The 13,341-nt window shown below is 42.4% G+C and overlaps 1 protein-coding gene across 1 annotated transcript in view; it reads right to left on the reverse strand.

Moving 5' to 3' along the window:
- The window catches only part of LOC309566677 (beta-1,4 N-acetylgalactosaminyltransferase 2-like), a gene marked incomplete at both ends in the record, with an annotated part of 345,172 nt that overhangs the window by 128,127 nt on the left and 203,704 nt on the right, over nucleotides 1–13,341 (reverse strand). The window contains one exon of the mRNA XM_082271932.1: nucleotides 9,393–9,594. Within this exon, the coding sequence (XP_082128058.1) occupies nucleotides 9,393–9,594 (202 nt within the window). The remainder of the gene's footprint in view (nucleotides 1–9,392; nucleotides 9,595–13,341) is intronic.

Genomic DNA, 13,341 nt, shown 5'->3' on the forward strand with positions numbered 1-13,341 from the left:
AAGTCCAGCATGTCTACGATGAAATCATTACATTTTTGATCGTGTTGGCTTTGTTGGCCTAGTGCTTTTTGGACTGCGATGAGTCCCTTGTTGTGAGGAATGTTATTATAAAACGATTCTATGTCAATAGTTATTAGATATGCATCAGTTGGTATCGTTAGATCATTCAGGATTTTGAGTAGATGTACTGTATCTTTGGCGAAGGTAGCTTGGTAACATGGGGTCTGAGGTACATGTCAATGACCTTGCTCAATGACTCAGTGATGTTTCCATTGCCGGAGATTATGGGTCTTCCTGGTGGGTTTACTTGGTCTTTGTGTACCTTTGGTAATGCGTAAAAAGTTGGTATTCTTGGATGGGTGGTTCGTACATACTTCCATAGTGTTTGAGATATTGTTCCATTGTTTCGTGCTTTGTCGATTTTTTGTAAAAGTCTTCATTATAGGTTTTTGACATTACAGGCAATATTTTCCTATAGCATTTCTTGGTTGCTAGTATTCTCAAACACATGGATTTGTATTTGTCGGTGTCCATGATGACAACGTTCCCTTCTTTTGTCAGAGGGTTTGATGGCGATTTCTTCATTGTTTTTGAGCTCTTTTAAGGCTTCTTTTTGTTGTTTTGTAAGGTTATGTGTTGTTTTCTCTTTGCGTATTTTTTCAATGTCTTTGGTTGTTTGTCTTACGAAGAGTGCAATTGCCGGGTTGAGGTTGAGTGATGTAAATTTGTTAGACTTCTTTTTGAATTTTGGGTCTTTACGTTTTTCTTCCTCGTCTTCACCGTCCACTAGTACTTCAGGCTCCATTGAGTTGTCTAGATCGTCTAGATCGCTTTCTTGAAGTAAGAGATTTAAATCCCTTATCTCCCTAAATTCTGCTGCTGTTAGGGTTGGGGATAGTTGGTCTTGTTGGGGTTTTTTGTGGTACATGGTTTTAAAGAGTAGATTCCTGGCAAATAGGTTGATGTCCTTAATGGTTTTCGAATTTGTCCGTGCTGACATTGGGGCAGAAGGATAGTCCGAGTAACAAAACTTTTTCTTGTTCGTCTGTAAGCATGTATGAGGATAAATTTATGATTGTTTGTCCCTTTTCTCTTCCTGTCTCTTCTCTTGTGGGTCTGATGTCTGCGGGGGCTTCATTGTTGGTTTTAGGTTTAGTTTCCCTAAAAAACCCAGTTGTTGTTTTGGGTCGTCTTCTTTACTTTTCTTTGATCGTGTGAAGATATGGTGGTGTCTTACAGGTTGACTATTTTCTCCTTCTTGCTGTAAGGTAGGTTTGGGATAATTATAGTCTCCCCTTTCATTGTAGGTATCTTCTATTCTATTCTCTTTATCCATCTGTGGGTCATGCCTGGTTGCTTTTCGTGTTTCTCTTCTATTTCCTCTGTTTTGTTCAGATCCGGAGGCGTATGAGGATGAATCAGAGGAGTAATATTGACCTGTTTTGTTGGGCGGTCTATTGCCGTATTGTGTTTTGCGAGTTGGTCTTAGGTTTGTCCATTTATATGCTCTTCCCTGGCTGAAGGCGTTTTTGTCCCGCCAGTATTTTCGTTCTTTCTTCCTAAGGATTTCTTTACTGTGCTCCTCCAGATGTAGTTTGAGTTTGTTTTCCTGTTCGCTGTATAGTGTAGCCGTTTTTAGGGGGGACAGTTGTTCGTAAATATTCCTTATGTCACTGTACAGACTTTTGGTTTGCCTAAGGTATTCTTCTTGTAACAGAATCATTAGATTGCGTGAGCATTCATTTAATTTATTTTCCCAATCCTTTTTCATCTGTAAGGTCACATTATCCATGGTTAGGAAAATCTGGATCCTTAGGCCTACAGGGTTAATATTTTCATTGATATAACGTTCAAAGGATTTTATGTGCCAGTGAAGGGCGGATTTTCGCAAAGTCGTAAAGAGGGCTAGGATGTCAGAATCCTGCTGTTTTTTTCCCTGGAAGCTGGTCTGTATGCCCTGCATTAGGCTGTCCCATTCATTTCCTACCAGGTCTCCCATCTTACTTCCTTCCTTTTGTGTCATTCTTTCTTATGTGGGAAAAGAAAGAAGGGGGGGGGGCTCATTTCTATTGCCTGTGGTTTGGTCAAAGAAAATAATTAAAAATAAAAATAAAGTAGAAATGAAAACCATAATTTCATGGTGGGTATTGTTTCTTTCAAAGATACAATACAGACCATGAAATTATGGTCTTCATTTCTACTTTATTTTTATTTTTTTATTATTTTCTTTGTTCATCTCATCTTCTTTTTCAATCATTCATATTTAAAATCCTTACATATTTTATAGCTACAAACTTTCTCATCTTGAGGAACTCCTTTTTTGGATTCTACCAGTACAGCTAATCTATATGATTTAGCCTGTAAGTAAACATCATTTTTTTTTATCTACAATTATTTCCTTTTCCTAAAAAATAGCATTTTTCAAGTAATTTATCTCAATTACATGTCATTTATAGAAGCAGCCTTAATTCCTGATGCGACTTAGAAACCTGGGGAAAACCTTTCACACATGGACCAGACAAAAGAAAGATGTATGTAACATAAAGCACATTGCATAATTCTACTTTAAATTCTGCATATGTGCAAAAAACGTACAATTCATTGTTGTTTCTAGACATGGTGACTTATCCTTGAAAAATGCTAATACCTATACAGCCAAAACGCTTAGGATAATCTCCTTGACATTTTCCTCTGAAACAAAGTCCCAAGCCTGAAATACACGCATTGAACAACAGCGACAAATGTTCCTCAAAAGTCACCATTTTTCACCTTGTCACCTACCTTTCTAACTTCTTCACTTCTCTCACCGATGGACCTTAAACCCATCCACGACAAACTTGTCTATTACCTTGTAAAACTTTTTTGAAAGTAAACTGTTCAATTTTTATTCTATAATACTTTACTTTGTTTACTCTTGCTCTTAAAGTCCCAACACTCTTGGTTTGGGGCACTAAACCCAAAACACAACCTTTATTGAACAAACTCACACCGAATATATACCACACACAGGTCAGGTGCCTGATTACATTATTGTATGCAGATGAAATTTTATACAGAAATATAATTAACCTGAGCTATTTACCTAGCCATCTGGACAGAAACAATATGTGAGTTAATTTACAATGGGACAGACATGCTTAACAGAAAACACATCACACCTCAATACACAGACAACAGCAGGAGACCACCAGTAACAGACTGTCCATCTCTTACATTGAAGAACATGGAACAGAGGCCAATGTGATTCTCTCTTTTAATGAACATGTTTAGAATCAAACAGGCCAGGAATAGTCGCCATATATTTCTTGAGATTTATGGTTGATAAATATTACTGTCCCATTTGAAGTAATCCAAACCATATTCTCGGTGTCCATTAAAGAGGTTGTAAACCCCAATTTTTTTTTTTTTCACCCTGAAAGAGAAAAAAAATAATGAGCTAGTATGACGGACAACATGTTCAGTCGCCCATCTTCCGGGATCGCAGCATCCGGCCATCTGATTGGCCAGAGACGCGACGGTCACGGCACGGGGCTCTGAAGGAATGGCACCAGCGGCCGTTCCTTCAGAGCACATGCGCCAGTGATGTCACTGGCTGAATGTAAGGTAAATATCTCCTAAACGGTACATGTTTAGGAGATATTTACAGTACCTATAGGTAAGCCTTATCATAAGCTTACCTATAAGTACAACTTACAGAGGAGGGTTTACTTCCTCTTTAAGTAGCGGTCCATCATTTCCTTGGTCACCCTGTGTCCCTAATAGACACAGGGTGACTTACACATAAGAGGGGCCTAGGGGGCTGAGAGAGGGATTTCTCAACCTCTCTAAGGTAAGCTGTGTTCAAAAAAAGGGCATAATGAATGTAATAGAAATATCTGATCTGCAGTTATTTTTCAAAATTTTGATTATGGGAAAGTACAATGTTGTTGAAGGTGAAAAAAAGAGCAAACATGGGAATCCTTTATCAATGATTTAAGGGAAATCAGATCACGTTCTATCCAGAGAGAAAAACCTAATCTGGAAAAGTATTCTGCAGGACATCTAGGGTCACCTAAAAAGGATGCCAAGGGTGGGGCTGTGGATGGCAAAGAATATTAATCTATATTAATAAAACCCATGTGTCTCTGCGTCCGTCCCTGTGTGCGTGGAATTACGCTACTGCGCAGGTGCCCCACGGATCCCCGCCCACTTCACTCCCTCCTCAGGATTGGCTGGCGTTCCGATCTGTGGAGACTGCCACCCCCTGAAGTGCGGAGACTGCGGCCAGGCCCGCGGCCTTTAGGAGAGCCAGGGGATCGGGCCTGCATGGGGCACCCAAGTGTCTGTCCTGCTGCAGTAAGTGCAGGAGCTTCAGCACCTCGGACAGCTCAGTGAATGCTCATAGACAGGCAATGGAGAGCTCTTGCTGTACAGGGATCTATGGAGAGTTCTGGCTGCATAGGGATCTATAGAGAGCTTTGGCTGTATAGGGATCTATGGAGAGCTCTGGCTGTATAGGGATCTATGGAGAGCTCTGGCTGCATAGGGATCTATGGAGAGCTCTGGCTGCATAGGGATCTATGGAGAGCTCTGGCTGCATAGGGATCTATGGAGAGCTCTGGCTGCATAGGGATCTATGGAGAGCTCTGGCTGCATAGGGATCTATGGAGAGCTCTGGCTGCATAGGGATCTATAGAGAGCTCTGGCTGTATAGGGATCTATGGAGAGCTCTGGCTGTATAGGGATCTATGGAGAGCTCTGGCTGTATAGGGATCTATGGAGAGCTCTGGCTGTATATGGATCTATAGAGAGCTCTGGCTCCACAGGGATCTATGGAGAGCTCTGGCTCCACAGGGATCTATGGAGAGCTCTGGCTGCATAGGGATCTATAGAGAGCTCTGGCTGTATAGGAATCTATGGAGAGCTCTGGCTGTATAGGGATCTATAGAGAGCTCTGGCTGCACAGGGATCTATGGAGAGCTACGGCTGCATAGGGATCTATAGAGAACTCTGGCTGTATAGGGATCTATGGAGAGCTCTGGCTGTATAGGGATCTATAGAGAGCTCTGGCTGAACAGGGATCTATGGAGAGCTCTGGCTGAACAGGGATATATGGAGAGCTCTGGCTGTATAGGGATCGATGGAGAGCTCTGGCTGTATATGGATCTATGGAGAGCTCTGGCTGTATAGAGATCCATGGAGAGCTCTGGCTGTATAGGACTCAATGGAGAGCTCTGGCTGTATAGGGATTCAATGGAGAGCTCTGGCTCTATAGGGATCAGTGGCATTGAGTGGAGAGCTCTGTAGAAGTACGACTTGAAGGAGCTAATAAATGTTCTCATGGCAGAAAACACTGTGCCATGTCAATTACATAAAGCCTAATAACTACCTCTGAGCCTCTACTGACAGCACTTTTCAATAAATAATGACACTTGATAGAAAGCAAAATTTTACCCAGCTGCCAGTCATTATTAACCATGTACTGTATGATCCAGAGAGAACAGCCAGAGACAATGCTGGTCTTCACCTGTTACACTACTACTACTACAACCACTACTAATACTACTACTACAACATCCCCTACTAAATACACTGGATTCATACAACTTTTAATCAGATAGATAGATAGATATTAGCTATATTAGCTGATCATCACCCTAGCTTTAATCTATATTAATAAAACCCATGTGTCTCTGCGTCCGCCCCTGTGTCTGTGGAATTGCGCTACTGCGCATGTGCCCCACGGATCCCCGCCCACTTCACTTCCTCCTCAGGATTGGCTGGCGTTCTGATCTGTGGAGACTGCCACCCCCCAGGGTGCAGAGACTGTGGCCGGCCCGCGGCCTTTAGGAGAGCCCGGGGATTGGGCCTGCACGGGGCACCCAGGATGACGGACACCCTACCGCGGGTGAAGGTCTACACCCTGAACGAGGACCGGCAGTGGGATGAGAGAGAGGGATGAGAGAAAGAGAGAGGGATGAGAGAGAGAGAAGGATGAGAGAGGGGGGATGAGAGATAGAGAGAGAGAGAGAGGGGGGGATGAGAGAGAGAGAGAGGGATGAGAGAGAGGGATGAGAGAGAGAGAAAAAGAGAGAGGGGTGAGAGAGAGGGATGAGAGAGAGAGAAAAAGAGAGAGGGGGGTGAGAGAGAGAGGGATGATAGAGAGAGAGGGATGAGAGAGAGAGATGGATGAGAGAGAGAGGGATGAGAGAGAGAGAGGGATGAGAGAGAGAGAGAGAGAGAGGGATAAGAGAGAGAGGGAGAGAGGGAGAGAGAGAGAGGGATGAGAGAGAGAGAGAGAGAGAGAGAGAGAGAGAGATGAGAGAGGGATGAGAGAGAGAGGGATGAGAGAGGAAGAGAGAGAGAGAACTGGGAATAATTGGAGATTTCGAGCACTTGGTGTTTTCACACAACACCGGCAGCCTATACACCCGAGTACATGGTATAATTAGTGCAGATTCTAATCCACCCGGTAGTTGTCGCCGCCTTGGAGGCGGCCATGTTTTTGGTTACTAGCGGGCGGTATAAGAATCTGCACTAATTATACCATGTACTCGGGTGCATAGGCTGCCGGTGTTGTGTGAAAACACCAAGTGCTCGAAATCTCCAATTATTCCCAGTGTACACTCACCGGAAATAACGTGGTTGGAGATTTCGGCGGGTTGGAGTTTTTGGCAGGACACCGGCCTGCACACCCGACATCCGTCTACAATCTGGGGGAGGAGCCAGGCTCTGTACCGCCCCCTACCGGGCATGCCGGACACAGCACTTCCGGGAATATCGCCGACATATACTGCCACTCCTCTGCACCATACATGATATCACCGACATATACCATGATCCCTCCACACTATACATGATATCACTGACATATGCTGCCACATTGTATCATTATATACATGTTCTAGCACCCGTTAATTTAACGGGCTTAATGTCTAGTTATAATATAATTGACCAAAGATGTAGTGATTGACTACATTCAAAGGAACCATATTCCTAGGGCGAACAGCTTTCGACCAGATTACACTATGGGTGCTTGCTATTGTGTCAACTGGGCAAATCTGGCCAAAACCCCCTCAGTTTTTTATTTTTTGCTGTCTGTGATTTCCCTTCACTTTTTTCCTGAAGACCCAACGAGAAGTGGAAGAAAATCTCAAACCAGTGGGTGGAATTGTCCATTATAGAAAGTTGTCCTCGGATTAGGTGTCCCCATTGGAATATTTACCTTCACATCTTGTTCTGGTGACAGCTTGGGATTCTCTATCACTTTCTGTCTCTGTGACAATATTCACTATGACAAAGAGCAAGGGTGACTCTAACTAGCAAGTACCAAAATGGGCCAGTTCAAACTGGTGCAGACTTTGAAGGAAGGTGAGGAGCACCTGGTCATGGAATCGCCAACCAGTTGAATAACACAGATCACTGTATTGATAGCATATTAGGGATGCAACTATATCGATACCGGTAGCGGTATCTGTGCTGAGATACCTAATACCCAAAACCGATACTTTGCGGTGCGATTTGCGTCCAAACAAAATGAATGGAAGCAAATAGCACTGCAATTAATTGCATGCGATTTGAACAGGAATGCGGTGTGTTTCCTGTCTGAATCGCATGCGGTTTCTCGCACCACTCCTGTGTGAACCCAGGCTTGTCACAGTAATTTTGAGCCTGAGTTTACACAGGAGCAGTGCAGTAAACCTCCCTGAATGACGGGTTCCACCAGCTCTGGCTCCCTATCGGACTGTGGACATCTGCAGCTTGGGCTCCTGCTGCCTCTCCCATGGCTTTATTCCTCTCCATCAGCCTCCAGAGTGAGAGTACGAATTATAGGGGATCTAAATGGTCAGCACCATCACATGGATGGCGCTGACTAATCAAAAAAAATAACACGCTAAGAAAAAAAACACAAGCTAAGCAAAAAAAAAGCTAAAAACATGCTAAGCAAAATAACACACAAAACAAAAACACGCTAAGCAAATAAACATGCTAAAAACAAGCTAAGCGAAAAAAAACACTAGGCAAAAAAAAAAAAAAACGCTAAAAACACGCTAAGTAAAAAACAGGCTGAGAAAAAAAAAAACACGCTAAGCAAAAAAAAAAACCACGATAAGCACAAAAAAACTATAAAAACACGCTAAGGAAAAAAAAAAACACGCTAAGCCAAAAAAAGACGATAAGCAAAAAAAAACGCTAAAAACATGCTAAGCCCAAAAAAAACATTAAGCAAAAAAATCACGCTAAGCAAAAAACACGCTAAGGAAAAAAAAACGCTAACAACAAAACATGCTAAAACACGCTAAGGAAAAAAATGCTACAATCGCTAAGCAAATAAAACCACATTAAGCAAAAAAACACACTAAAAACACGCTAAGCAGAAATAACACGCAGAGCAAAAAAACACGCTAAACAAAAAAACACGCTAAGCAAAAAAAAAACACGCTAAAAACATGCTAAGCAAAAAAAAACCTGCTAAGCAAAAAAACACACTAAGCAACAAAAAAAATATGCAAATAAACACGCTAAATACACACTAAGCAAAAAAAGAAAAGCTAAGAAAAAACATGCTAAAAACACATAAAGCAAAAAAAAATTTGCTAAAAACACGCTAGACTAAAAGTCAATATGACAAGCCTGGGTTCACACAGGAGCAGTGCAGGAAACTGCATCCGATTCATGTAGGAATCGCACCACATTCCTGTTAAAATCGCATGCAATTCTTTGAAGTGTGATTTACGCCTATTCAATTTAAATGGATGCAAATCGCATCGCAAGGTATCAGTACTCAAAATCAACAAATACTTTACTGAAAGTATCAGTACTCACTAATAAAAAAAAGGGTATCGATGCATCCCTATAGCATATGATAATAACTATCGGGGGGGGGAGACTCCCCTAGTTCAGGGATTGGTAGTATTAGAACCTTCACTCATTTGAACTATAGTATCCTTTCTAATTATTCATCTGGCCATCCAGAGTGTTGCCTACTCTTATGATGACATAATATGAAAGCAATTCGTGTTCTCCATGCAGAGGGAATTTTCCACTTACAGCACTCTGGCCACAGGGAAATCGTGTGGTCTTTTTTACCATGAGATTTTCCTGCAGTTCCTGCACCCGCAAAAGCGCTGCATGCTGAGATGCGTGCTGAGATGTGTGGCGGTGTCATTCAGAATGAATGGCAGCTCCGCGTGTCTCCTAAAAGCAGCACGGCTTGGCTGCAGGTGGTTGCGATTGAGGGAACAGATGCGATTCCCGCACCTGCAGCCCTGCGCATAGGTGTAAACCAAGGTCAGCAGACAGAAACACAGCAAAGGATTCTACTCTAATACAAGAAAAAATGTTTTGGCTTTACATTAATGCATCCAATCTTGTAAATGCATTTGCTTTCCAGCTTTTGGGACTTTTCTTACCAATGTCCAGACTGTCAATGCTGTAAATAGTACTTGTGTAAGTTGTTTTCCCAAGAATGCGATTTAGCACACTGATATCACTGGTAGTCATTTCCAGGCGTTTTTCTCCTTTGCCATTTATCTGAATCACAGATGAATCAACTTGAATTTCAGAAGTACTATCTTGAATGTCAAAGGTTCCAAGAGATGCCTCAAATGCCACCTACAAGAACAGAATACATGTAACGAATTCTAACATTTAAAGAGTGTAGCATAGAATGAGTAATATTTACTATATGGTTACATAAATGCTACTTTAGGACATAATAAAATTACCTGTAACTTCCTAAGCAAGTGAAAGTGATTTTGAAAAAGGGCAATCCTTCAATATCAGGGCTGAACTTTCTGGTTGGATGATGTCACCGTGCCTTCCTGCAGAGCTGGAAGCCCATTGGAAGATTGGGCAGGGTTTCAACCATCCAGCTATCCCAGGAGGCAGCAGTGAAGCACAGTGACATCACACATGCCTCCTAGAAGCATTGCAGGTCAGGGCTAAGAATAAGATGAATTATCTGTCATTTTTTGAGGAATTTTCTGAATGAAAATTCTGGATATTTGTAATTTTGGGGGATAGTTGGCATAAGAAGTATTTTGGGTAAATAAGCAATTAAATCTGATGATTTAGATGGGATGTTTAGACATTTAGATTATAGTTTATAAAAACAATTGAGAAAATTGTGGGATATAATCACACTGGAAGAATCCATAATCCAGGGAAGATTATGCTGGCATGTGTCTCCAAATGATGGGTTACCAGTAACAGAATTTGATAAGGAGCGGAGCGGAATCATTTTTTCATACAAGCAGGTAAAGAATGATCAAGTTTACTTTTGATATAAGAGATAAAGAAAAAATGGAAAGCTAAGGAGAGAATAAATGATGGGTTAACCACTTGCCTACTGGGCACTTAAACCCCCTTCCTGTTCAGGCCAATTCTCAGCTTTCAGCGCTGTCACACTTTGAATGACAATTGAGCAGTCAAGCAACACTGTACCCATATGTAATTTTTAATATGTTTTTTTCACGCAAATAGAGCTTTCTTTTGGTAGTATTTAATCACCACTAGGGTTTTTAGTTTTTCCTGAACAAAACAAAAAAAAGACCAAAAATTTTGAAAAAACAAAAAAAACAAAACAGCTTTTTTAGTTTGTTATAAAATTTTGCAGACAGGTAATTTTTCTCCTTGATTGATGTGTGCTGATGAGGCGGCACTGATGGTCCCTGATGGGTACTGATAGGCTGCACTGATGGGCACTGATGGGTTTCACTGAGGGGCACTCATAGGATGCACTGATAAGGCGGCACTGATAAGGTGGCACTGGTGGGCGCTAATAGGTGGCACTGATGGGTGGCACTGGTGGATGGCACCGATGGGCACTGATGGGCGGCACTGAAGGGCAATGGTAGGTGGCACTGAAGGGCACTGATAAGTGGCACTGATAGGTGGCATTCATGGGCACTTATTGGCACTAATAGGTGGCACTAATGTGCACTGATAGTTGGCACTGATAGGTGGCACTGATGGGCAATGATAGGCACTGGTAGGTGACACTGATCAGCAGAACTGATGATGGGGCACTGATTGGCACTGATAGGTGGCACTGGTTGGCTCTGGTGGGAACTGATGGGCACTGGTAGGTGGCACTGGGGCACAGATGATCCTCCCTTCTTTGGGACTGATGTCCTTCTGACAGCAGCTGGCGATCAGCTTTTTTTTCTCCTTACGCTGACAGCGTGAGGAGAAAAAAAAATGATCTCCGGCTGCTGTTTATATCACATGATCAGCTGTCATTGGCTTACAGCTGATCACGTGGTAAGGGGCTTAGATCAGCCTCTTACTCAGATCTGTGATCAGCCGAGTCTCATGGACTCGCTGATCACAGAGCGAGCCCTGCGTGCTATGCAGGGAGCGTGCAGGCAGCTCATGCATGGGAGGGCGTACATGGACGCCCTCCCGGCAATTAAGATCCACGCTGTAGCTGTCTTTCGGCTATAGCATGGATGGGAAGTGGTTAAATTAGATGAATCGAACTATAAGAAAAAAAGAAAATTAAAACTGTTTTTTAAATGACACCAAGATAAAAAATGATATGGTGAGTTTACACTTCTCTTCCCCTGAAAAGGTGAGTAAAGAGAGTAGAGGAGGGCCATCCAAATATGAGATCCAAATATGTTCTTAATTTGGGGATATTTTCAATCCCTGGAGGAAAGCCAGTAGTGGAGTGGGATAATTCTGCCATTTCTGTGAAAGACAAATAGAATTTTAACAGAAAAAGCAGAACATATTGAGATAAATCCCATTACATACATTATTTGCACCTTTGGATGGGTACGGTAGGAAAGGTTTTTTTGGGGGGCAGGTCCTAGATGGGAAATGAAGGGATGTAAAGATTTAGAAACAATTTGATAATAAATGAGAGTGTAGGGCAGAAAGAAAGGTGCAACATAAGAAAAAGGGTAATCTAGATAGTTTACTTATTGTGTGTTTAGCAATACTGAATAATAATGAAAAGAATGTATTAAAATTAGGTTTACAATATGCTCCTAGGATAGTATCAATAAAATCAAAGCGTATATAGATGTACAGTACACAAATATTTGAGGAAATTCAACATTAAACTACCTTTTTATTAAACCTCAATAATTTTCAAACAAAATATACAATTGTCCCTAGTGGTCAGAATAAAAAATGTATTTAATCCTCAGAATAACAATAATAATTGTTATTTGGAAGTGTTTAGGAATTTGGTGTTGTATGATAGAGGAAGGATAAAGAAAAAACTGGTTACTCCAAAGTGCAGAAAAATATAAATTCAAAGTCTGGAACAAAAAAAAGAGGTTGTTAAGACTAGAGTTGAGCGGACACCTGGATGTCCGTGTTCGGCGGATTCGGCCGAACTTGAAAAAAAAGTCCGGGTCCGTGTCCCGGACTTTTTCCGAACTTTACCCGGACACTGAACCCCATTGAAGTCAATGGGGACCCGAACTTTCAGGCACTAAAATGGCTCTAAAACACCAATGGAAAGGGCTAGAGTGCTGCAAATGGAAGAAAAACGTAGTTAAAGTCATGGCAAGTGCTCTGCAAACAAATGTGGATAGGGAAATAACTTAAAACAACAACAAAAAAAACCAACATAAAAATAAAAAAAATCTTCATCTGTGAAGGACGAGGCCCATATGGAGTAGGAGGGAGGTTGAGGTGGTGGTGGATGTGGCGGTGTCATAGGCGTGCGCACAGGGTGTGCCGGGTGTGCCTGGGCACACCCCAATCACCTAGGGCACTTTAGCATTATCGCTCTGTTTACCAGTGAGGAGATGGGAAAGATCTCCCTCGGACCTGCTCTGCCATAAGAGAAGTGCCACACACTTCTATTTCACTTTGCCAGCAGGGAGAGTAATGTACCGGAGCCATATACATGTAGGCAAACACATGCATGTGTATTTAAACTTTGGGGTGCACACCCTAATGCAATAGGCTGCGCACACCTATGGGCGGTGTAGGTGGAAGCGACGGTGGAGGAGGACGAGGTAGCCAACACTGCTTTTTTTCAGTCATTTTAAATGAGGGTACACCCCAAAAGAGTGAGAAAGATCAAAAATATAACAATGGCTGGGTAAGGTCGGTATCCATCTCTATTCTGCACAAGGTACGGAAAAGTCCTGTGGGATCCATGCCTGGTTCATTTTAATGAACGTGAGCTTGTCCACATTGTCTCTGGACAGGCGGCTGCGCTTGTCTGTGATAACGCCCCCAGCCGTGCTAAATACACGTTCAGATAATACACTGGCTGCAGGGCACGCCAGCACCTCCAAGGCGTAAAGGGCAAGCTCAGGCCAAGTGCCCAATTTGGAGACCCATAAGTTGAAGGGGGCAGACCCGTCATTCACTACATGTAGGCGTGTGCACACA

The sequence above is a fragment of the Pelophylax lessonae genome (genome assembly GCF_965119305.1).
Source record: "Pelophylax lessonae genome assembly, chromosome: 11".
In the NCBI taxonomy this organism is placed as follows: Eukaryota; Metazoa; Chordata; class Amphibia; order Anura; family Ranidae; genus Pelophylax; species Pelophylax lessonae.